We start from the raw sequence: 24,274 nt of genomic DNA on the forward strand, positions 1-24,274 counted from the left end.
TAACACACTAGTTCCCACCAATTGAGCATTGCTGGCACATCCAACATACTGTTTTACTTTTGTCCATGACAGGCTTACCTTCAGGGTCATACGTCACATGAAAACCAAAATAGTTCCAAACGCCAGATCTGAATGAGGGTGGGGGAGGTTCAATTTGCCATGTTGCAACGAGCTTAACTTCTGTCTAGCTAGCTTGCCCTGCGCTCAGTGAATCTGTGTTCGACTACTCCGCCTAGGCTGCACTGTCGAGCGCAGATCCACTGAGCGCTCAACACAGACAGCATCGTCAGAAGGAAAGTTGATAAAATAAATTAAAAATGTTGTATCGTTCGATACATATGCGTACCGAACCGAAAGCACTGTATCGAACGGTTCGATATCGATACGAGTATCGTTGCACCCCTAATATATATATATATATATATATGTATGTGTGTGTGTGTGTGTGTGTGTGTGTGTATATATATATATATATATATATATACACACACACACACACACACACACACACATATATATATATATATATATATATATATATATATATATATATATATATATATGTATATATATATATATATATATATATATATATATGTATATGTGTATATGTGTATATATATATATATATATATATATATATATATATATATATATATATATATATATATATATATACGTATATATATATACGTATATATATATATATATATATATATATATATATATATATATATATATATATGTATATATATATATATACATATATATATATATATGTATTATAGTGATGTTTTTATGAGGACTTTTGTAAGTCTAACCAAATTCTATTATTAGAATTTGAACCACAATATGCGTGGCTTCAGGAGACGAGTGATGATACAGGCTGCCTTCCAGTTGCTGGCTGTAGTTCAGATACAAATATTGTGAAAGGTCGTCCATCACTTTTTATGACTTTTTTTGTCACCGCTTACATGTTTTGTTTTGTTCCCCCCCCCCCCCCCTCCCCCCTCAAAGGCTTAATCATTTCAAAATCTTCGAAGAGGAGCGTAGCTCATAATCTAGTTTAGTCTGCACTTCACACAAAGTTATTCTCCTTCTAAAACACCTAATTAGGGGACATATTTTGGCCCCACTGAGGGTCCAGGTGTGCCGAGTCAGGCTTCAGTATGGAGACGTGTCTTCTCATCTCCTGCCAGAAAGCTAAGTGTCAGCACGCGTCCCAGCACAACACAGACCCCTTGTTCCTTTTCTTAACGCCCTACACTGCTAACACAAAGACAAAGGTCTCTCTCAGCAGCCTTGCCGGGCGCAGCTCGCATACTCTTTTCAAACGCACCATTCCCCGCCTTTCCCGTCACTCCACCTTCAGTCATCGCAATCTTCTGTCATCATCTAGATCAACTAGCACGCTCCGTCTTTAATCAGCGCCCCGTCATCGCCTTTATCGGCCCGCCTACACTGCATTCCACGCCGTCATGTGTACATACACGCACACGAAGACACATATGTGCATGTTGATGGACAGTAGGCAGGGAAGGGAAGTTCTTTTTAATCAAAACAGTGTAGGAAGAAGCTGTCTGTTTAGGCTGGACTTTGATCATTGTCTTCTGAAAGTCTGAATCTTGATCAAGTTTTTGACAGTAGAAAAGAGACTGAAATACCTCAACGCTGTCATTGTGTATGCTGGAGTCATTTGATCTGATGCAGGATCACCATGTTCAGATATTTAAATCGATGAAGTTATAGGCTTTTTATTATGCCCTATGTTGATGTACCAGCACTTTACTGCCACCAGCGTTAAATGTCAGTAATTTAAGAGATGTGGCTAGACTTTGAAATTGCCAGTAATATCAGGCAATTTTCATACACTGACCCATCTAACAACTGATTATTGTCTGTTACTGGAATTGTAGAAAGAAGATGCGGCCTGTGCAGTTTGCTATTATGGAAGCATTCATTAACTTTTACATTTTCGGCTGGTATCACTATGAGTTTATTCTTATGTCTCAATTTGGGTATTAAGTTTAAACAGTAGCCAGAATGTAACAGAGGAACAACAGCTGACTAGAAACATGTGCATCTGAGCTTTTTTTAAAAATTTTTTAACTTGAGTCTTCGTATGCTTACAATGACAGTAAAGGTTATCTCGTCTTTTCTCTTACAAAGAGGTCTTCTAAAAGTTTGCCATGTGGAGCAGGGAAGGATTTTCAGCTACAAATTTTAGTAGCATGGAGTAATTATCATTTATTGTCAAAGAGTGAAGTGAGAGGATCAGTCAGCTGCACCGTTAGCCACATGTTAGCTTTGATACGTTCATATCAGTGACCTGATTTCTGTGGCGCATGCGATCCTCTGACTTATGCTCATTTTCCCGTGCTGATGCCCTTGGTGGTTCAAGCTGTTTGATTTAGTAACCACTTGTGTGTCCAGGAGCAAACGATGAGAGAGCTCGAGCTCCGGGTGAAACAGCAGTCAGCAGAAGTGGAGAAGGGCAACACGCTGCGTCAGAAAGTGACACAGGAGAAGGCTGAGCTGGAGATCCACATTGCATCTATCAGCACTGAACTCCAGGAGGCCAACAGACGGTATGAACCTGTTTGGCGTGTGGTATAGGGGTGGATTGAAAGATAAAGAGGAGAAGAGTAGCTAGTGCTAATATTGAAAGCTTTTCAACACTAACTAGCTTTTCATGACTAGGTTTTACTGCCATGTGCTATTTAATTTAAATGTCTTCTTCACATCTTAAGAAATCTTTATGTAATCTATTGCTAGTGTGCAGCGGATGGACAGTAAAAATGGTGTCTGAATAGAAACGGATCTGTATGTGTGAAACTCTTTCATGAAGTCTGGGTCAAGCTGTTAGCTTTTCACAGGATTATGATCCTGCAGAAGGAGAAGGAGGAGCTGAGCGAGCAGCATGAGCAGGCCACGCAGAAGCTCCAAGTCAAGTACGAAACCGACTTGAGCCACTTGCACCATGAGCATGCTCTCTCCGCTGCTAAGGTTCACACTACCACAGCACACTCACACGTATCTCCCTCTGCCTGCTAAATTTTGCTGCTGACTCATTAATAACACACAACTTTTAGCAAATCTCTCCACTCTCTTTTGCAGGCCTCTGAGTTGATGGCAGATTTAGAGAAAACTGTGGCTCAGATCAAACAGCAGCTCGAGGACAGTGAACATCGAAGACACCAACAAGTCAGGGTATGATATGATTCAGGTGGCGACGCTCATCTTAAACCTCTCTGTCGTCACTGCAACAATACGAGCTTTAAAAGTGCTTGTCATTAGCAGCTCTCTCTGACCTATTGATTCGATTCTGCTTCCTTTCAGGATCAAGAGATGAAGTTTCAGCAGGAAAAAGATGAACTGCTGATCAGCTGTGAGAAAAAGGTAGTGTGTTCCTGTTCCAAGAGGAAAAATCCATCTGCCAAGCTCAGTAACCTCCTGTCATTATATCAAAACCACCCCTGAACAAAGTGATTAGTGGAGATCAAAGCTTGGAGCCGCATGTTCCTCATGGTTCTCTGCTCTTGTAAAATCCTAAAAGCCTCAGTTAACAGGTAGATGTTAGGCTAACACAAAGGAAGGCAAGATGGTAAGTTGGTCATTTAGAACAAGAATTATTAAGTTGTAAAAATAAGAAACAAGTTAGAAGCAAATTGAAATAAACTTTTTTTTTTTTTGGGGGGGGGGGGGGGGGGGGGGACTGTCTGAAGTATGCACTGTCTCTGTACCCAGGCCTGTGCTTGATTACCCCCTCTCCTTTGAGAGACCCTTTTTAAAGCCATAGAGCAGCCATAAAGCATAGAGTACAAAGGCTATTGTTAATGATCTGAGCTGGACCAGACTAGGCCAGGCCAGACTTCATAGGTAAAGATCAGGTTTAAACTCCACACTGCAGCTGGGTCATCTTCAAAGTGCCACATCTTGGTGGCAGGCTGGCATACACATCTGGCTGCCTGTGAGTGATACACCTGCAAAAACTTAGCAGGCATGTGTGTTCTTTATTTGGGGTCAAGGAGGATTTAAATTAAGCTTCCCTCAGTGGATTGCTTTTGATGTATGTGTGTGTGTGTGTGTGTGTGTGTGTGTGTTTCTTTCTTTTTTTGCTCTCGTAATCCACCTGTTTTTTTTTTTTCCCCTACCTTTTCCTCTTCTTTCTTTGCTTCACGAGGTGACAAGGGAATGAAAGACAGACAAGGCCGTTGTTCATTTTCCTTTTTGTTTACTCTGGAAAGATTCCTCGCTCCACTCCCGAGGAGTGGTAAAGGATACACAAGAAGGAGACTGTGGTATGGTATCTGGACATGAGAAGGTCCCATATGGCTGCCATAGATCCAGATTGAGAGGCCCTCTAAGGCAGGCGGGATGGGCTCAGATGGTACTTTTGATGGGGTGATAGAAGAGATGAGACCAGATGCACAAGGTCACAGGCAGACGAGTTTCCTTGAGTGATGTTTGATGGTGTCTGCTTTTGCACTCACTCGCACCTCTCTCTCTCTGTTCCTCCTATACTCTCATCCTCGCTCCCTCTTCCTCTCTCTCACTCCCTCTCTCTCTCTATCTGTCTAAGGTTTTGGCACTTCAAACTGAGGCAGAGAAGGAAAAGGCAGAGGCTAAAAGGAAGATAGCCAAACTGGAAGAAGCACTCAGGTATGATGGGAAAAGGCTAAACAGAGAGTTGTGTTGAATTGAAGACGTTTCATAGGTAATTACATCCTGGGTCTATGCTTTAGACTCCATTGATAATTATTTAGTCCGTTTAAGATACTTCATCAGCATTTCAGCATCAGATGTCTTTCCAAAATCCAACAGAATGAGGAGTAAAAGGACGATCAGGCAGATTTTCAGGCACAAACACAATACAGAACCAACCCAGTCATATTCTGACGTTGTCACATTGCTGTTGTGGCAGGTACATGGAGAGTCATGGTGCATTATCACTATCTGTACTGAAACCGGCAGCAAAGTTTCCAACATGTCTAATGTTAGCATGATTTTTTTTTTTTTTTTAAATTTATTTATTTATTTTTTTTAGAGTCATTAATATCACAGATTTGGGCCTCGATTTTGTGGCTTCAGACTTTATTAAAAGGAGTTGTTTATGTCTACTGACTTTGAGTCTTTGATCATAAAAACAGCGTGTATGAATTCTGTTTTAAGGCGGAGTTTGGCTTTAACAAGTCAACCCTTGCGCGCTCTCTTTGATCTCTTCTTATAACTGAAACTAGTACTGAGTTGAGAGCCTTGAAAGTCTCAGAGCTTCACATGTGACTGGTGTTTGTGATGACTTGATGAAAACTGGCAAATCCAATCCTATTGTATAAACCGAGTAGTCTCTATAGTAATGAAAGCTGATATACAAAACTGTCGACTTTGCCACAGTCATACGGCTGATATTTAATGGACGAGAAACAGCCTGGGTATTGGTTAATATTAAAGAGTGTTATGGGGTGATGCACATTGAGTCAAGAAAATTAAAAAACATGAACGCTACACTGATCAATATTTGATATCAACAATTGATAAAATGGCAAAGTAATGACGTGCGGTGAATCCACCAACAGTTCTTGTTTAATTCGCTTTTCCACTCAGCTTACTACCATCATTCAGCAATTTGTTTTGATTCAGTCTCATGATTCTCATCAGTCCCATTTCCAGATGCAGCATACAGCTGTTTTGAATAAACTAAAAAGCCATATATTTCCCACAGGAGTAAGTGAGGGTGGCCTGTAACACAGCTGCAATAAATATGCTCTTTTTAAGTCAGTGAGATACCCATCATTGCTCAATTGTGAAATCTGTTAAAGTGACCATATTCTGTCATTTATATACATGATTGCTTCACTCAGACATACTCATACAATTACTGAACATTGTCAGTGTCACTCTAGTGAAGGGTAAATACACTTTTGGATTGTTTAGTTCTCTCCATCTTTGTCACCAGAAGGAAAACCGATGTGTATGTGCACCCTCAACCCTTTCTGCCATCCAGACTGGCCCTCAGTCACTAATATCTCTTTAGAAATGTTCAAAAGATTAGTGCAGACACAAAATAGGCATTGGATTAAGTGCTTCCTCTGGATTGAAAGTGGTTAAGAAAGAAAAGTAAAAACTAAAACTCACTGTTGCTCAAGTTTTAAAAAAAGAAGAAGTAGTTTACATAGAAGTATGAAAGGCGAACAGTATTAAAAAGATGTCCAAGATGAGCCATATTCTCCAGCATCTGTGGAAAAGTGCCAAAAATTTTGACTAAGTGACAACTTCCAGCAAGGAGGATCCGGATTCAATGAAGGATAAGATGAGAAATATTAATAACATTAATAATGCTATGTTGTTGGTATGTTTGGTCTAAGGCACATATACAAACATTGTGGAGCCCGGTGGTCCACAACAATCAAGTTTTCAGTGAGCTGCACAAAGAAGCTCAAAGACATATGGAGTCTTAAGCATGTGCATTTCATTAATGTGTCTGCAACACATTCAGACAACTGCTGTGACAACTTTTAAGGACACGCAATCGAATGGTGGCGAAGGATGTCTGAAGGGGAGGAATGTCAGTGTTTCTTTGGGCCTGTCTGATTGTTAAATACACAACGCTTTGCTAACACATTCACTATGTTTTCAGCATGATATACTGCTGCAGCTCCTGCTTCGAGGCAGTTGTGTTGAGCGTTGAAAGTGCAGATTTAACTGTTTCCAATAATGATTGCTCACGTACATTGCGTGGTTCAAGAAGTTATTGTGGTGCACAAATGCAGGGCAATGAAACAGCTTTACCTAAATGGAATGTAGCCACACCTAAATAGTGTTGTTAATTAAACTTGTAGCTACAATGTTTCAGAATGCCTACTATAGAGGAAAATATTATTAAAGGAATGGATAAAAAATAACATGTTATCTACTCTAAATGCCACATCCAACACTAACTCCTTTAGCTTCAACACTCTCTTCTATCCAGAGCTGCATATGTTGAAATGCTCGACTTCAGCAGACTGCAGACAATCAGCAAACCAACCAGCGAGCCAGTCAGTACATTCCACTGGGTAATTAATCCCATACAGGGCCATATTACTTGGCCACAAGCAGATTATAGTTTCTATGGCAAGACTAGATCATGTTCTGCACAATTAAACAGAGCGCCGGCTCGGCCTATTCAGCAACTGTAGCTCCAGTTCCAGCCATACATGGCCCAAGCTCGTCACAGTGCCATCACTCACCCCGAGTGGTTTTTAGCTGTTTGTTGTAGCATAATAGAAACCCAAAGGTCTTCCAGGGTTCTTCTTCTATGGTCAAAGTAGTCTTAGACAAACACTAACAATAACACTGTGGCTGTTTGAGGAAAAGATTGTATGGTTATTACTCCTCTTCTTTTCTTTCAGTCACCATGATGCAACAAGAAAACACATTTTTGTAGCATTTAGTAAATATCGGTGTAAATATCATAAGGGGACACTGATGGCTGTGTTTTCTTATTGTTTGCTTGTCATTGTCAGCCCATCTACAGAGAACGTCCTTAAACACAGCAGACGGATCCGTTTGTGCATAAATTATCCTTGTTGTTAGTATCAGTAACGAGCCAGTCTTTCCCTCGTTTAAACACTGAAAACGGCAAGTGGCCCGTTGGGCTCTTAGCTAATTAAATACTCAGGCTGCATACACACACACACACACACACACACACACACAAACACACACAAACACGCACACACTTTCTCGAACACACTGAGCAGCCTGATGTCTGCTACCTGCCTGCTGCCGTGGCAACACTGACGGCCTTTAAAGGCGATCCAGCGGAACTTCAAAGTCAAAGCAAGACCGCACGCAGGTTTGTGTGTGAGTGTGTGCGTGTGTGAAGATTGGAGGATGAATGCTAAAATTAAACAAATAGAACTCCTCAAGAAGCCTCCTCCTTCAGATACTCTGCGATACATGCATCTGTATAATGCATGCACAATGATCCATGCAGACTATGTGAACATAGATTTATTATTAACAATCTTTGCCTATATAAAAATAAATATTTAAAAAATCCACAAATTTATATATTTTTTCTTAATAAGTTGATGCAACTGCTGGTTGTGCATTTTTAATGGATCTGATTATTCATATGTAGCATAAGTAAGTGATACCCATTCAAAGTCTAAGAAGAATATGATCTTCTTGTCCTGCCATGCAAATAAGCATTTCTGTGTCAGTTTGAGTTCCTGGTCTGTGTTACTATGGCAACAACAACATAAAGCACTACAAAGCTGCGCTGGGAACAAGTTTCTCTCCTTTTTTTTTCATCCCAACGTGCCTCAGATCATTACAGGGCATTAGCATGGAGATGGAGAGATACACCACAGATAGTGGTGGTTGTGGATGGGGTAGTAAAGAGAGGAGGGAGCTCATCTGGGGAACAGCTTGCCTGCTTTGCAACAACGACCTCCAAATCACAATTTGGGGAAAATAGAAAACCACTCAAATTTTTAGAGTAGAGAAAAAGAAAAAGGTTGTAGATTATGGCATTTCTTTTCTCTCTGAGATGCAGGCATTTTATTTTTCATGCCGCCCTTCCTAGAACTTGTATCCCAGCTGCGTTAAACAAAACCACGTCTTTACTAAGGCGTGGTGCAAACTTTGGTTTTGTCTCTCTGATTATTTACACTTTGGAGTGGCCGAAGTAGCACTTGACTGTGAGCGGCTATCCAGTTTCACACGCGGCATCATTAATATGATGTTTCAGTCTTTGATTTATTTAACAATCCATCTCTAGTTTAAAGTTTGTCGCTTCCCTACTAATGTTGATTTTTTTTCTTCTTTTTTTTGGGGGGGGGAACATCGCCTTTTTTCACTGTTTATTCTCTAATCAGCTCTTAGCAACAGTTGCTCTGGCCGATAACGTGTGTTTCCTTCTGGCTGCGTATCATTGTTCACCTTGTGCATACCCATATGCATGCATGAGATAGGGTCCCTCATGCATGTCCTTCTACTCTTAAAGATAAAGGATTCATCCAATGCCTTCTTTCATGCTAGTGTGTGTGTGTGCGCGCACATTTTCTACAACTGGGTGTGTCTTTGAAGTGGTCTTATCTTTCTCAGCATTCCTCTCCCATGACAGGACGGATGGAGGGAAATAGGGATGGGGGTCCTGAGAGGGACCAGAGGTAGCCAAGCAGGGGCCATCCAGCAGCACGGTTAATGTTCAGGTGCAGTAGGAGCAGGTGGAGGTATGGATCCTGAATATTCAGGCTTCAGCGGGGCTCAATATTGACTCCCATGATAACTACTTTGAAAGGGGGAGTTGGGAATGGGTTAAGCGTCAGTTCAATACCACAGAGTGGACAAAATGAATATTCTGTCCTTTAAATAGATTTTGATAGACTTTTTTTTTAAAATGAATACTTATTTATATGTTTATTATTCAAGCTTGTAATGATCAGATAGCACTGCAAGGATATACTGTAACTGAGTCGGTCTAACCAGTATTTCCTCCTATTTCTGAATACTGAATTAGTAAAGTAGATAATGAATAAAAATGAGCAGTAATTCTGGTTATTTGTTATTCAGCTGTTATTTGTCATATTTAATCACCCCATCACTTAATGTTCTGACATTTTAATACCCCGCTTTAATGATTTTTAATTGGTTTTCTCTGCTTTCACGGTCGTCACTCGAAACCAAGCTTGGCATTTCTATGCGAAGCTGGTTTTCTTCCAAATCTGCGCTAAGAGTCTGAATTTAGACCAGCAGGCTCGCTTATAGCTGATGGTTCAGACTGCACGGATTGTCTTCAGGGCTTTCATTGTTTCACTCAACTTCATCTTCCACTGCATTATGTTTGGGATATGTAAATACAGTAGTCTCACTTTAGGGACTTGTGCCTAGTTGATTTAGCATGTTTCCATTGTAGTCTGCATAATTCGTAAAGCCAAATAGCATTTTAAGCCAACAGCAGAGACAGGAAAACCAACGTAGAACAACATTTTCCTAGATTTATCTCAAACTTTTATTAAAAAATTGCTCCATTTGGTTTTTTATTGCTGTAGTTTGAATCGGATGTATAGAGAGCACAAATAACAGCCTTCCCTCGGCGTGTCTGCGCTACACTAAAGCGGCAAGTTGTTTGGAGGGAACAACTTTTTCTTTAACGCCTTGGAACTGAGCGAGCTCCAGAGCTGGTTTGAACAATGACAAACATATATTGTTCTTTGTCTTTTTGCTGCGTCCCACCCACCATGTTTAACCACCTACATACTGCTACTGCCAGTGTGTGTTGCACCAGATTCATTATTCTTCTCCTTATTGGTGTTTAGGTGTTTTTGAGGTACGACTCGCTAACTAGTGTGAGGTAAAGTCGTTTTGTTTTTTCTTCTTCTTCTTCTTCTCCGGGGATTATGCGAGAGCATAAACTTCACAGCAAAGTTTGAAATGTCATCATGTCAGATGTCATATCCTTCTAGTTCTCGAGCAAAGCGCTCCAAATCGATTCCCTTTGCAACTTCTCCGAGATGTGGAAATCAGCTACTTAGTTATTGCATTGTCGCGTATTTCCGTGACTGATCTGGTCTAAGATGTATCAGAAAATACTGAAATATATTCAAAATGTAGCATCTCCACTGGCCAATTGATGTGTCTTATTTTTGCTCCACAAATTCATATTCAGCTTGACTGAGAAAAACTGGAAAGCGGTTGCCTTTGAGCGAAGCTTTAATTCTGAATTGTTTTTTTTTTTGTTTTTTTGATTATTCAACTTTGTTGTTGCATCTTTGATTCATCGTTTTGCCACAAAATCTTTGGGGCTGGGCTAACTGCTAGAAGGTTGGGGCTTAAATTAAAAAAATAAAGGTCAACAGTCGTGTCTTTAAAGATGCTACAGAGGCAACTGTTCCCTGCAGGCACGCGGACGACTACATGTGTAGATGCCACTGTAGGCGGAGGGCTGTGCTCTTTACGTTTGTGGCTGTTTTTCTGTTTAATTTATTAAAGTGAAATGCTGCTCATAAACAGGGCCAGAACTGTAAGTTGGCTTTAAAGCTATCCAGCTCGACGATGCTCTGTTTTCTATTCCCTCTTTTCTACCCTTTCTGTCTTTAATATTTTCTTGCCCTTGTGCTATCTCTCTTTTGTGTTCACTTATTTGTGGTCTGTCTCTTATTCTGTGTCTGTTTCTGTCTTCTTCTTCTTTTTTCCCACTCTCTCTCCCTTTCTCTTTCTCTGGGGATGCAGATGAAAACCAAGCCTGTTTTATTTTTTCTTCAGAGGGCGCTGAATATTTCAGTTTTGCATTTTCTCTCTTTTTATGTGCTCTCGCTTTTTTTCTCCAAGCCCCTTTGATGTGTCTGTGGATTCGTTATCATTCCGTTTGGATGAGCTCACAGACGCAGATGTGGAGGCACTCACATGCACTTGGCTCTCTCTCACACACACACACACACACTCACACTGACTCTCTGGCTTTTTATGCTAGAGACCAGCGGCATCCACATGCAAGTGTGCATTCTGGTCTGTTTGTCAGTCTTTTCCATGTGCTGCTCCACCCACATCACAGCCCATACAATTCTTAAATGCTCTTGCTTACATGAAAAGAATATTTGCATAAGCAATTAAGAGTTTCGTCTTTGTGCACAGACGTCAGCGGGTGCTTTTGTGTCAACTGCATGCGTGAGCCTATATACAGTAACTTCATTGTGTTTCCGCCATGTGCTTGCGCACTCGCACAGGCGGCACGTGGCACCGTGTGGTCAGAGGAGTCCGGAATATGCCGGCATCCCCGCACCCCTCCTGTCTGCCAGGCGGCTGGATGGCGGAAGCTCCTTCACCCTCTCTAGTACACAAACACTCTTCTCTCTTTGCCGCCCTCTCTTCCTCCCCTTTAAACAGCTGTTTAAGGATTGAGGGATAAGAGGACTTCCTCTTTAGCGAAGGCACATCTTTAATTTGAGCCTCCTCTCCTTCCACTTTTCTGACCAGAGATCCATTTAAAGCCAACAGGCCGCCCTGGCGCTGGCACCCCTCTCCTTCCCTTTCCCTCTCCATTTCTCTCTGCCAGGCCTCCTTGACTCCTTTTTCGCTGTCCTCTCATCTCACCCTCGTTGCTCTGTTATTGATGGTGACACGCTGTCTACCGCTGTAGTGACCACACACGTTCACACGTGCGCGCACACACACACACGCACACACAGTTATGCTCCCGAGATTCCCCGAAGAGGCCAAGCGTTCACCTGCACTCCTCAGCTTAAGAGCATAATATGTTTCAATCTGTCACATACTTGAAGTTAGCTGCAGTCACTGTTTTTTTCTTCCTGTGTATTCTCTGAGGTATAGGCCCAGCAGCCAGCTCCAACTTACTCATAGTGCACTCCTAGAGTAGAGTTGTCAGTCACACAGAGAGTTTGGGATTGTGGCTCATGAACAAAGGCCTCTGTACACGCACGTGAGCGCGCGCGCGCGCAGGCTCAGTTGTCTCTCAAGCGAGACACACACCCAATTCTTTTCTCCCTCTCTCTACGCTCTCCTCTTGGAAGTTTTTTAAAAAAAACTTGCTATTTCTGTGACATCCATTTTTCCATCTTCCTCTCTCTTTTCCTCTTTTTTTTTCTCTTTTTTCCATCTCAGTCTCCCCACATATCCTTTGTGTCTGTCTGAGTCCGGAAGGCAGTCGTGCAACGAGACTGATTAATAATTACAGAGTACACAAAATTGGGAAAGAGGCAAAAAAAAAAACACTTTGTCGTTTGATGTCCAACATGAGAGAAACCAAAATTACAAAGAGACAGAACTCTATAAAGAGGAGAGAAAGCTTGCACATTCCTTTCTCAATCCTCTGCTTTTGTTCTCTGCTGTTTTGTTTTTTTAATTTTTATTTTATTTTATTGCCTCCTCTGTTTTTGCTGGGGGGGTTTTATCGCCTCTGTTTCAGTTCTGTCTTTATGAACACCTAAAGTTGTTTCTTTGATTACAGGAAGAGATTAACCACTTTACAAAGCTGCAAACCACTATATGCCTTTCTTTAGATCTACTTCCAATTTTTTATTTAATTTATTTTTTAAGTTGTGCACGGATGCTCATAATCGTGCTGCTTTTGACAGCCTTCCTGCTTTGTGAAGTACAGATAAATGCACGGAGCATAGTGCCTCCCCCTACGACGACCACCACCACCACCCGATGTGTGCCTGTTGTAATTTAGTAATAGTTGTACTTCTAATTGGTTTAATGTCCCACTGGCCAGAATTTCATTCTTGCTGCTGCTTGTCTGTCCAGAGGGAATAATTATCCATACCCTCTTAGAGTAGCAATTTACAAGGCAGCAGAAAAACACAGCCACACATTCACTTATACTCAAAGCACTGCATAAGGCACACTGTAAAGAGGGAAAAGTGCACAGTCAGTCATACTGTCCCCCCTGATATTGTGCTCTTTGTGCTTTAATCTGATGAAGCATCTTGAAGGGTTGAAATAGTGGCTGCAGTCCATGTACCCGTTGTTGCAGTTGCACATTTAGTGTTGCTTTTTGTGAAAATGAAATCAATTCGCGCAATTCTGTTTTTAGCAAAATCCCATTTATGCACTGTACATGGATAACAGATGCTGTCATTAAATTATTACGATCTGTTTTTTGGTGTTTTTTTAAACCTGGGTGCGCAATTCTTAAGTTGTTTATTCAGACTATATTCGTGCACGCCACACATGTGAGGAGCATGTGTGGCGTCATTAAAATACGAACGTTATACGAGTGTAAGGGGATAATATTTTCCAGGTTTGTGGGGGGTTTTTTGGTTGGATTTTGTCAACATGGTTTCATCAAGAAGTGTCATGCAACAGATGAGTGAATCTGCCAAATTCCAACACTTCAAAATCTACTGTGGGTATCATGTGACAAACACTTGGAGGTGGCAGAACAGATGTGCGTGCTTTTGCGCATTATTTTTCACAGTCAAGTCTAAGTCGAAGTCATTGGTGACAACAGAGTTTTGTCATCGCGATATTGAGTATAGAATCATATAATAATAGCAAGCATGTGTCAACTAGTCTGTTGTATATTTATTTTTAATTCTTTAGTAATTTTTTAGTTTTTAATATTTTGCATATACCTGTGTATTTTCTTATGTCTGCCTTTATTTCAGTTTTTTTTAATCAGTTAATAAACAAAAAAAATATGCAAAGAGGTGCAAATTTAGAGCAAGAAGTTGGCTCCAAAAATATTTCAGTTCATTTGCATCTTGAGGTTTGAATGTCAGCAGCAACGTTGTCTGGTGTCAGTTTCGTGATTGACTGACAGCCTGTTCGTGGTGTCACGTGTCTCCTGCCCAGCTCTACCCTCCCGCATAAGCAGGTGTAGTGGATGGATGGGCAGAAATGTAAAAGCTGTTTACAAAAATAACACCTTCACACACTTCCCTGGCTTCTAGCGTTGTCATTTTTTTCTATTCTGTATCCCTCCGCCCAGACACACTCCCTTCCCCACCTACCTTCTGTGCGTTAAGCTTGACAGCTACATTGTATATGATGTTGCGGCTGGGCCTGTTGGCTGGGCTCTGACAGTTCTCAGTATGAGGCCATCCCTCTCAGTGTGCCTGTCAGTCCCTCTCCTCTTGGAAGACTGTGACCTGACATTTATCGGCAGTAGCATCAGCACGCCTGCCTGGGAGATACAGCCACGCATTCTGATGAGCGAGGCTATACCGCATGCACAAAGTGACTTATTTTAATTTAAAACTGGGTGAACAATAATGAAGGATCATGGAAAATCTTCACACATCGTTCAACATGGGACAAGAAACTTGTTGTTTGTTGAATATTTCACTCTTTGATGTCGAGAGAAAGCACCACATTAAAGCTCAGTCTATTGTGTTTGATACATGAGTGTTGCTGAGTTTTTAAAACTTCTATATTATCAGGGAACCTAAATAAACTTCACAATACATTTATAATCATTAAATTGCAAAAATTGTCAGCTGTAGCAAATTAAAACTCGTATATGCAAAATAATATGTCATTATTTAATCGTTTGTTAATTTGTCCTCAGGTTCCATAAATACTCCGTTTTCAAAAAGTTAGAATTTTGCAAAATAATATGGCAATTATTTCACAGTTCAGGTTTTAAAGGGTCAACCAAACCTGATAGAGTGTATGCAAAAAGAACAGTGATGATTTTCTGCTTCTAAGTCTCTTTGTTCTCTGTCTTTTACTATGAAACTACTGTTTTGAGAAGTTCTACAAAAATAAAAGTTTACTTTCTTTCTTAACTATTTCTGGATTTCTTGTCTGCAATTGTGTTTCTATAGCTACGTAGCGTGTGTTCATTTGTGTGTGTTTGGTTTGAAGGGAGAAGGAGAGCCAGCTGGACAGAGCCAGGGAGAGCCAAAGACAGCACATCCAGCAGGCAGATATGGCGCTGGAGCAGTTCAAGAAACAGGTGGAGCTCAGCTCTGAGAAGGCCTACGCTGACATGAAACTGCAGGTCCGATAACGCACATCAGCGTGCGCAACGAGCAGCAAGCGCCGTAATCACAATGCATGCGAGCGAACACGGGCTGGCATCCACGCACACCTGTTTTCTGTTACACGAATGCATCCATATTCATGCGAGGACTGCACATTCCTCTTGTGCAATGTTTGTGTTTCCTGTTGTGTGCCAGAACAGATTAGTGTTTACACATGCACACACACTTTAACCGTAACCCTGTGTCAGGTTTGCTGTACCGCAAGCGGAGTGAGCTGCCTGCTTGGCAATAACCAGAACAATGGGCGCGCACACACACACACACACTCTTTATATTTTTTCAGCCTAACCACAGAGAACATATTCTGCAAAGCATCATTTTTCCAGCACCTTTGCTCTTACACTGAAAAATCTATATGCAAGAGCCAAGAACATTATCACCCTCAGGCCCTTTTTTTAAACATCCAGTCATTCCAGATGAATGTAATTATTTGTAATCCCGCTCATTAAGCAGGTGTGTTCACTTCACCGCTATCGCACAGTGAACTCTCTTCTTGTCAGTGGGCGTGACGTAGGCTGGTCAGGTTCCAGAGGAGAGCAGGTCGCCGCATTAAGCAAGCAGACTAATTAGTACGTCGGGCCTGCCTCGCGATCAGCGCTGCCTCGCTGCGTGGGCTGCTGCTTATTGGGAGAGATTTCCGATCGATACGCACTCGGCTCGAAAACTTCTGATGCTGTTTTACAAGTCAGTTTAGCTATAGGCGCTTTTGTCAAGCATTTCTGGCTATACTGCGTGTGTGCAGTATTGACCAGGCTGCACCGAGTGTGGTCCTAAATGTTTTAAAGGGCCCAATGCTGGAGAGATTATTAAGTTTTAGTTGCTGATTATTTTTATTTATGTATTTTTTTTTATGTCTGAGTGGGAGTTTTGGATATTTGTGGGCAAACAAACTAAACATTATTTCCCAAGCCTGAATTTAAAATACCCTCTTGTATTTCAAAAAGCGAAGAAGAAGACAGAAAGTGTGCTTCTTGAATCTGAGCAGAAAAAAGGAAGATGAAGATCCCATTCAAGTAATAAAACATATTCAGGTGTTGTCGAAGCTGGGACTTTCTTGAAGTTTTTGTGTTATTGCGAGTAGACTCTTTTGGATCGGTGCCACAACACTGAATATTTTTAAATATTTGCACAGGAAGACAGAACTTTTGTCTGCCTTCTTTCTTTCTTGTTCTTGCTACTTGAATTCAAGGCCACATGTGTGGCGAGCGATGCCTTGGAAAATGTCTATATCGGTGCGCCACTTCGTCCTGCTACTCTTTTCTGATGTTCTCATCCTTCCATCCCGTTCCTCATTCTTTCTTTTCCCGTTGAGCCCCCCCTTGGCATCCTGATCTCCAATCTGACTTTATCCTCAGCCCACATCAAAGCCATGGGAGAGGGGAGCAGTCTCTCCTGCATCCCTGTCATCCTCACCCCCCCCCCTCTTTCCTCTTCTTTTCCTCCCCACCCCACTTGTGCATCGCTGCATCACGTTCTCCGGCTAAGGCTTTAATGTTGCAGAAAGAACTTCAAAAGAGGTTTTTACTCTCCTTTTCCCCCCCTTCCTTCCTTCCTTCCATCACCCATCCATCCTCTCGTCATCTTCTCTCTCTTTCTCTGTCTGCAGATGGAGTTATATCTAATGGATTATCTGTATCACCCCCTTCCTCTCTCTGTCTGTCTCTCATTTTAAAATCAGCATCTCACTTTTAGAGCTCACTTTAAAGGAAAGAGTCTGCCCTATTTTGATTTTTTTTTTTTTTTTAAAGAAGAAGAAGAAGAAGCACCACGCAGAATCAAATCTCTGTTGCGCGCATAGTTCAAAGGAGGCTTCGGCATTTTAAATGGATTAATCAAAACACATTTAGCATTTCCTGAGCGTTACACACAGCGTAGCCCAAATACAGAGGCGTTTGAGTAAATTGCATTTCCAATTGTTGCTGATTACCGTCACCTGAACGGGAAAATCTGAAAAAGGTAGAGTGCGAGGAAGTAGAGTACAGGGTAAATACTGCGGAATCCATTTTTCCACGAAAACACAAAGACAAAGGCTTATAAATTTTATGTGAACTGCTTGCGTAACAGTGCAAATTATTTAGATTTCAGTTTGAGTAGATTAGCATATCAGCATGCTGCGTCATTCCAGCATCATCACAGGAATTCGTTGTGTTCTTTCCCAGTGGCACTTCATTAATCTCCAATTAAAAGACAAATATTCCCGGAGCCTCACTTTCCCGCAGATCCTGGGTGTTATTCTGGTAGTTTGGTGTATGAGATTTACTGTACTTGCGATTCTGCAGAGATATTTCTAAATATACATATATGTATATGACCAGCCTTATGCTTGTGTACTAATTAATGAACTTATGCTGGATTCTTCTGATGCCTTCAGATGGAGAAGGTAGAGGAGGACCTGAAGCGCTCCAGGTCCCTCAGGGAGAAGCAGGCCAAAGAGTTCTCGCAGCAACTCGATGACCTCAGACAGAAGTTCGAGCAGCAGGTCTGTGAGTTTCTAACTCACTGTGCAATTGTTCTTTACTTCTGTGCTCGTCTCCGTCATCGCCATCATCATGTTATCTTCACTCTATTATCAGCGAGCACTCGGTCTATTGGAGACGGCTAACGGGCGACTGACATCCATTTGGAGCAGTCTTGTTATTCCTCCCCATCTGTTCCGTCTGATTAATTTCTCATGATAAGGGGCATGTTTTAGATTAAGCTTAGATTCCGGCTCAATAAATATCTTAAACGTGGCCAATTGAAAAGTAATGCAATCTGCATAGAAGATGTGTAGTACGCTTATCACCCCATCTCACTCACTCTTCTTCAATTAAGAGTCGAGAAACCATTTTCACAACCCATTTGAAATCTGGCTCGCTGATAGAGACGCAGCAGATTCAATTAAACCGCAGGAGCCGATATTAGCGTTGGCGGCTGATCTTACTGTAGGAGGCAAAGAGCGTCACTTTTATTTCTGTTACTGTAACAAATGTAAACAGTATTTTTATACCAAATAAAAAATAAATTGTCTAGATTACTCCATACGAGACTTTATGACCATGTGACACCACGCTTGTTTTGGGCGTGGATATTACTAATGGCTGTGACATCTCTTTTTTCCCCATCTATATCCACAACATGATTGCTTTCCAGGCACCAAATAGCACGCAACCTTTGTGTTAATAAGCATGCTTACACTCATTTCCAGGCCAGATGGAGTTTACGTTGCGTGTAATTTGCTGTAGATCGTTGTAAATGGGGGGATATGAGGCCAGTCTTATATCTAAGGAATGGAGAAACTGTGCTTCATTATCAATTTGCTCCATGGCTGAACAGTTGGGTTTGTAATTAGAATGGCATTTATAAAATACAATGTTAAAAAATAGCATATTTTAAAACCACTTAAATTTAAAGACTATAGTGTGTTGAAATATTTTTCAAAACATCCCCGGAAACTGAAGAAAGGGCCGGGGCATAAAGCGCTTCACTGGCTGCTGCAACGATAAATCGTCATATAAATAGACACTGCTGGTTAAACCATTAAACAGATTGCATTTGCATCTAAAAGACACTGTCATCCCCATGTAACCATCCAGTAAATGCAAAGATTTATCAGTGTTTTGAATGCCAGCTACAGCGTATTGTTCTGAGAAGTCATAACTAACGGGTAAACGATCAAAGGTTTGCAGGAAATATTGAAGTGACGATTATCAGCCACTGACACGCTGAGTGGGGGTGCAGTTGACAGTTGAAGACAGCCATATAGGGTTAGCGGCACATCAGAAAGGCTTTTGTCTTAAAGATAAAACATACATGAAAACAATGGACCTGTCTCTGTGATGATTTTGATATGAGAGCTGAGATTTGCTACAAAGAGTTTGGAGGGGGGGGTGTTTTTACACCTAGGCATGTTATTATTCATGAGCTACTCTGCGACCAGACGCTTAATGTTAGACATGCGTTATATATTGTTTTGAAGCAACTCCACATTCTTTACTTGTTTCCTTTCTCTCGTGTCTGTGTGAGAGTAAATTGTGTTTTCACTCCAGAAAAGCTGGTGTCACAAGATTTCTGGGGTCAAGGTAGTTCATTCAGATGTTCACAAAAAACATTCCCTCAAGTGCAGCTTCGGGGGGGATCTGTGTGCGAAGGAGTTGTTTTCCACTTGACCCCCAAGGCAATCAGACATCGTGGTGTCTGACAGAGCTCTTCCTCTTACAGTCTGGGAGACGTATCAAGATTAAACGGCTCATCGCGACCTTGAGAGTTTAAATACACAACCGGGCTCTTTCTTCAGATGTTAGGTTGGAACAATAAATACTAAAGCAGGCTGGTTTATTGTACAAGTCGACCGGTGATATTGGTATCAGTGAATATGTTGAGATCTATGGGAGAATGTGTAGCTGCAAGAATTTGGTAAACGTATATCATACAGGAGGGAAAAAACACTTACCAGTTTAAGTTTATTTGGGAGCAAAAATGTTTTTTTTAGCCAGTGATAAAATAATAATAAAAGTATTGCATTAGCTGTTCAGGAATTTCGGTCTTTTATGTAATAAAAGTGGTTTCTTTTGCAGTATACTTTGGTTCATTATCCATGTCATCTTGCTACTTCTATCAGCAGACATATGACCAATAAACACTAGTGACGTAGTTACACTGCCATACATGAATATGCATGGTTATACTTGGTCATACATGCCTGCTAGTTCTAGCTCGGCCATACATGCCCATGCTACGACACTTCCTCCACCATCTTTGATAGATGATGTGTATGTTTTAGATCATGAGCTTTTTCTAATCTTCTATATTTGTTTCTCGTACCTTCACTCTGGTACGTTTTGATCTTGCCCAAATTGTATCCAATTTTTTTTTTTTCCCCAGAACTATCCGGAGTCTTACATTTTTTTTCTTGCTAACTCTAATCTAGCCGTCTTGTTCTTGAGTGTAATGAGTGGGTTGCACCTTTTTGTAAGTTCTTGGCTGTAGACTTTGGCAATAATACACATAGCTTTTCAAGACTGTTCCTGATACGGGTTGACATTGTGAAAGGTTTTTCTTCACCAAAGAGCGGATTCTACAATCATCCACTTCAATTGTCTTCTATGGTCTTTTACGTCTTTTGGTGATGCTGAGCTGGCAGCGCATTCCTTATTTCTACCAAGGTACCTGATTGCTGATTTGGCCACTTCTGCAGTTTTTGCAATCTCTCTGGAGCTTTTCTGGGGGCTTTCAGGCTAACCCTAACCATGACCTTCGTAATTCAGAATCAGTGAACAGCTACCGAATCCAAGTTCAATTCCATCTGCTTGATTTGTCGTATAATAATGAAGGAACACATATAAAAATGGCTGTGAATGCGATAATTTTGTTGAACTCTTTGATTTAAGCTGAAAGTCTGCACTTGAGTCGCATCTTAAATGGTCAATTTAAAATCCTCTGTGTGCAGAGGCAAAATTACGTGTAGATGTACAAGACGATACATTTATTGAACACATATATCAGCAATAAATAGAGTGGCCAGTTGCAGTACAAACCTATAGTGAGATTGAAGGTGTCTTTTTTTTTTCTGTTCCTCAGTCTCTCTCCACCCGCCTTCATGCACCCCATTCTCCCCTGCTGAGACCAGACAGGCCTTCTGTTCTACTCTGCTTTCCTCCCTCCTCTCCCCTCCGCCTTTCCAAACATTTTCAGATTTCCCTCCCCAGGGTTGAAAGGAGCCTATTACCTCACTGTCCTGCTTCAAGGCATGCAGCTCACACACATACACAACCATGTCAGTCCAGGCTGACGGGAGTCGTGCTGTGCAGTAACACCCGACTCACTCTGTATCTACGGCACCCAGCTGTGCCATACCCGTTTCAGTCTTCCCTCATAAGCACCATGCCGGTCCCTTTAAGAACCACAGCATCCAGCATCCTCTAGTCCACAGTGGCGCTACGTGATGTCACAGCCAGGCTCCTTGCTATGTCTGCTCTCTGTCATCTCCTCTCCGTGCTTTTCTAAAAAGATTTTTCCACCATCTTGCCCAATTCTTTATCCTAATTTCTCCCGAGATCCCCTCTTTCCTTCAAACCTCCCCCCATGGGCCGAGAGTCTGAGCAGAAAGGAACAGTAAGTCAGGACGTCCTCCGCCACTTTCTCTTACCTCACGTCCTGCTCGGGAGTTCTTGAAGCAGCTGCGCGCTGCTCAATCCCTCAGCTCTAAAATGTACAGCTGTATGATTCTGACTCTTCGCGTGGGACAACGCATTCTAGCTGCGGATCTGATTTGCATGTGTTATTTTGTTAAATGGAAAAGGAGGTGAAGGCGGTGCAAGTTGTCACTGGAATTTTCTGTAGACATCATCATCGGCAGCATGTGAAACATGTTGCGCTTGTTTTGTGTGGTGTTTGCCTGCCTGCTGTCCTGATCTGTTCTGAAAAATGGCATGTGTATGAGGTTATCCTGAGGGTGTATGTAATTGTTTACTTCTTCCATGCCATCAACTAAGCCTCAGAGATAAAATCCATTTTTATTCAGTGATATATCCTTTCATTGCTATTTGCTGAGGTTGAAGTTGAAGTTCTCCCAAAAGTAGAGGAATACATTCTTGGCTGTCTAAATCAAGTTTCTATTGTGGCCTTCGTCTCAGTGCCAGGGATGGAATCCGGCTTCCTGTAGATAGCCCCTCATTCATCACCTGCTCTGAATAGCAGGCAACTTTGGAAGATATAACCATGGATAGAGCAGGCAGCGGGCACAGAGGCCGTTGATCTCCGCTTCTCTGGCAGGCCAGGTAGGGTGCCGTCATGCACAATGTGCGGGGGATTAGCTTCAAAGCAGGGAGGCAAATGGGCCCCAAGCCCCTGCTGTCCTTTCAGGGCTCCGACTGGGCCTGCACGGTGGGATGGTGTCGGGGTCACTTGTCTCCCCGCCATGGGGGAGTGGGAACGGAACGGAGCCTGGGAAAAGCTTGGGGGCTTGGGGCTGGGAGCTTCACTGGCAAGGCTCACCTCTCAGCAGGTGACTCCGCTTACAGCCAAGATGGAATACAGACTTGGTTCAGCTGACAGGATGATTAAGCCCTGAAAAATTGGGGCTTTGCGTCCCATTAGAAGTGTTTTATTTTGCTCTACTGTATTGTGTGGAGCTGATTGCAGCTCTGCTGAGACTAAAGGCTTTGCTATGGTGTTTTTAACCGCTAACCACGCCTTGTTATTGAATGGTTGGTGCAGGTTCTTACTACACGCCGACTGCATTAGCAGCATAAACCTCACATTACATTCGTTACATTCTGGTGGCATAGACATTTACATTTTGAGAAAATGGAATTGATTTTCATTAATATGCGCATTTTCTATCAGTTAAATTCATTCATAGATTATACTACAGTACCAAGACTATTTTAGCATCTTCTCTTTTCACCTCTCTTTCCATTTTTTTTTCTAATTTGGGTTTATAATAATCATCATAGTCATTGCCTAAGCCGATTTTCACATGCTGTCAGGCGCATAGCATGGGGCATTGGGTAGTTGCTGCAGCCAGATGGCTAACCCCTACCAGCTTGCTTGCATAGCCCAAACTCGCGGCTCTTTTATATGCCGATCCCAGAATAAGGCGAGGGGGACAGATTTGAAGAAAGAGGAGTGGGACATGGAGGGCCAGTCTGTACAATTGGCAGGAGAGGCGGGAGGGCGGGGGGAGCGAGCCAGATGTAAACACATCACATCATGTCGTCCTCTGACGACGTGAGGAAGCGGCAAAACTTTTCTCGCTTTTTTTCCCCCCTCCCCGCACTTTCCTACCAATTTCGCCAAATTTGGCTTGGCACACGGGGGTTCTTGGGTGGAGGAAGAGGGTTTGACGGAATAGGACGAAGAAAGGATGGATGGATCGGTGGATGGACAAGTTGTCATGACGACAGGGTTGCTCTGAGTGTGTGTTGGCTGATGAAGTCTCTCTTTGCCTGCTTGTCCAATCAGATGGCTGAGCAGCGCATGCAGCACGAGCAGGAGAGGACGCGGCTACAGCAGCAGCACAGCGCGGAAAAGGACAGCCTGGTCCAGGAGCACCAGCGGGAGGCGAGCAACCTGGAGAGGCAGGCCAGGGCCGCCCTACAACAGCACCAGCAGCACACCCAGGAGTGGAGGAAGCGCGATGCCCAGGTAGGGGGTCTCCACTGATCCACGCACTCGCATGCACACACACACGCGCTGACCCGCCGGTCTCCCGTGGACAACCATTTTGTATTTTGCTCACTGACGTTTTCCTGGGGTTTCAAAAGCACAGCAGGTTGAGATACTTTTTTATTTGAAGCAAGACATATATTGACGTGTGGCGCGAATAATTTTAGAAAGCGTATGTTCAGCGCGAGAACACAGAAGATCGTACATGCTGCCGTTTGAATTAAAATCTGTTTTGAAGCAATGTCGCACGCGACAAAAAAGTTTTTTAAAAATGGAATAAACAAAACGCAGAATGGCACCGTCCCAACTTCATACGATTTCCCCGTTGTATTTTAACTCACTTTTTATCGCAGCAGGCTTTGTGTAAAGTGTAAAGACCAAAAATCCAAAAGACCCACAGGTATCTATGTAAAGGGGAAGAAATCGACGCTGTTGAGTGCCTAGCTTTTATTCCACAACCACGGTTTGAATTTTGTGTTTTAGATAATTGTGGACGCCCTGTAAAGCGCTTTTTAGTCCCACCAAAGTGAATTTTTCTGCCTGCCATTCTTCTTTCACCACAGGTAGCTATCTCCCTCCGGAAAACAGCGATTATTCTCTTATTGCAGCATTGTCAGCCACAATGAGTG

The 24,274-nt window shown here is 42.2% G+C and overlaps 1 protein-coding gene across 13 annotated transcripts in view; it reads left to right on the forward strand.

The window, feature by feature from the left end:
* The window catches only part of cep112 (centrosomal protein 112), a 130,777-nt gene that overhangs the window by 47,826 nt on the left and 58,677 nt on the right, over positions 1-24,274 (forward strand). For 9 of the 13 annotated variants that reach the window (XR_014873584.1, XM_085155860.1, XM_085155863.1 and 6 more), the window contains 8 exons: positions 2,434-2,588; positions 2,877-3,006; positions 3,118-3,210; positions 3,340-3,399; positions 4,583-4,662; positions 15,319-15,454; positions 17,869-17,976; positions 23,442-23,624. Coding sequence is in view for 12 of the 13 variants with exons in the window: in XM_085155860.1 (XP_085011986.1) it covers positions 2,434-2,588; positions 2,877-3,006; positions 3,118-3,210; positions 3,340-3,399; positions 4,583-4,662; positions 15,319-15,454; positions 17,869-17,976; positions 23,442-23,624 (945 nt within the window). In the remaining variant the exon portion in view is untranslated. The remainder of the gene's footprint in view (positions 1-2,433; positions 2,589-2,876; positions 3,007-3,117; positions 3,211-3,339; positions 3,400-4,582; positions 4,663-15,318; positions 15,455-17,868; positions 17,977-23,441; positions 23,625-24,274) is intronic. The other 4 variants (XM_085155864.1, XM_085155866.1, XM_085155862.1 and 1 more) reach the window with 3 other exon arrangements.

This window comes from Neolamprologus multifasciatus, chromosome 4, assembly GCF_963576455.1.
Source record: "Neolamprologus multifasciatus chromosome 4, fNeoMul1.2, whole genome shotgun sequence".
NCBI classification, from domain to species: Eukaryota; Metazoa; Chordata; class Actinopteri; order Cichliformes; family Cichlidae; genus Neolamprologus; species Neolamprologus multifasciatus.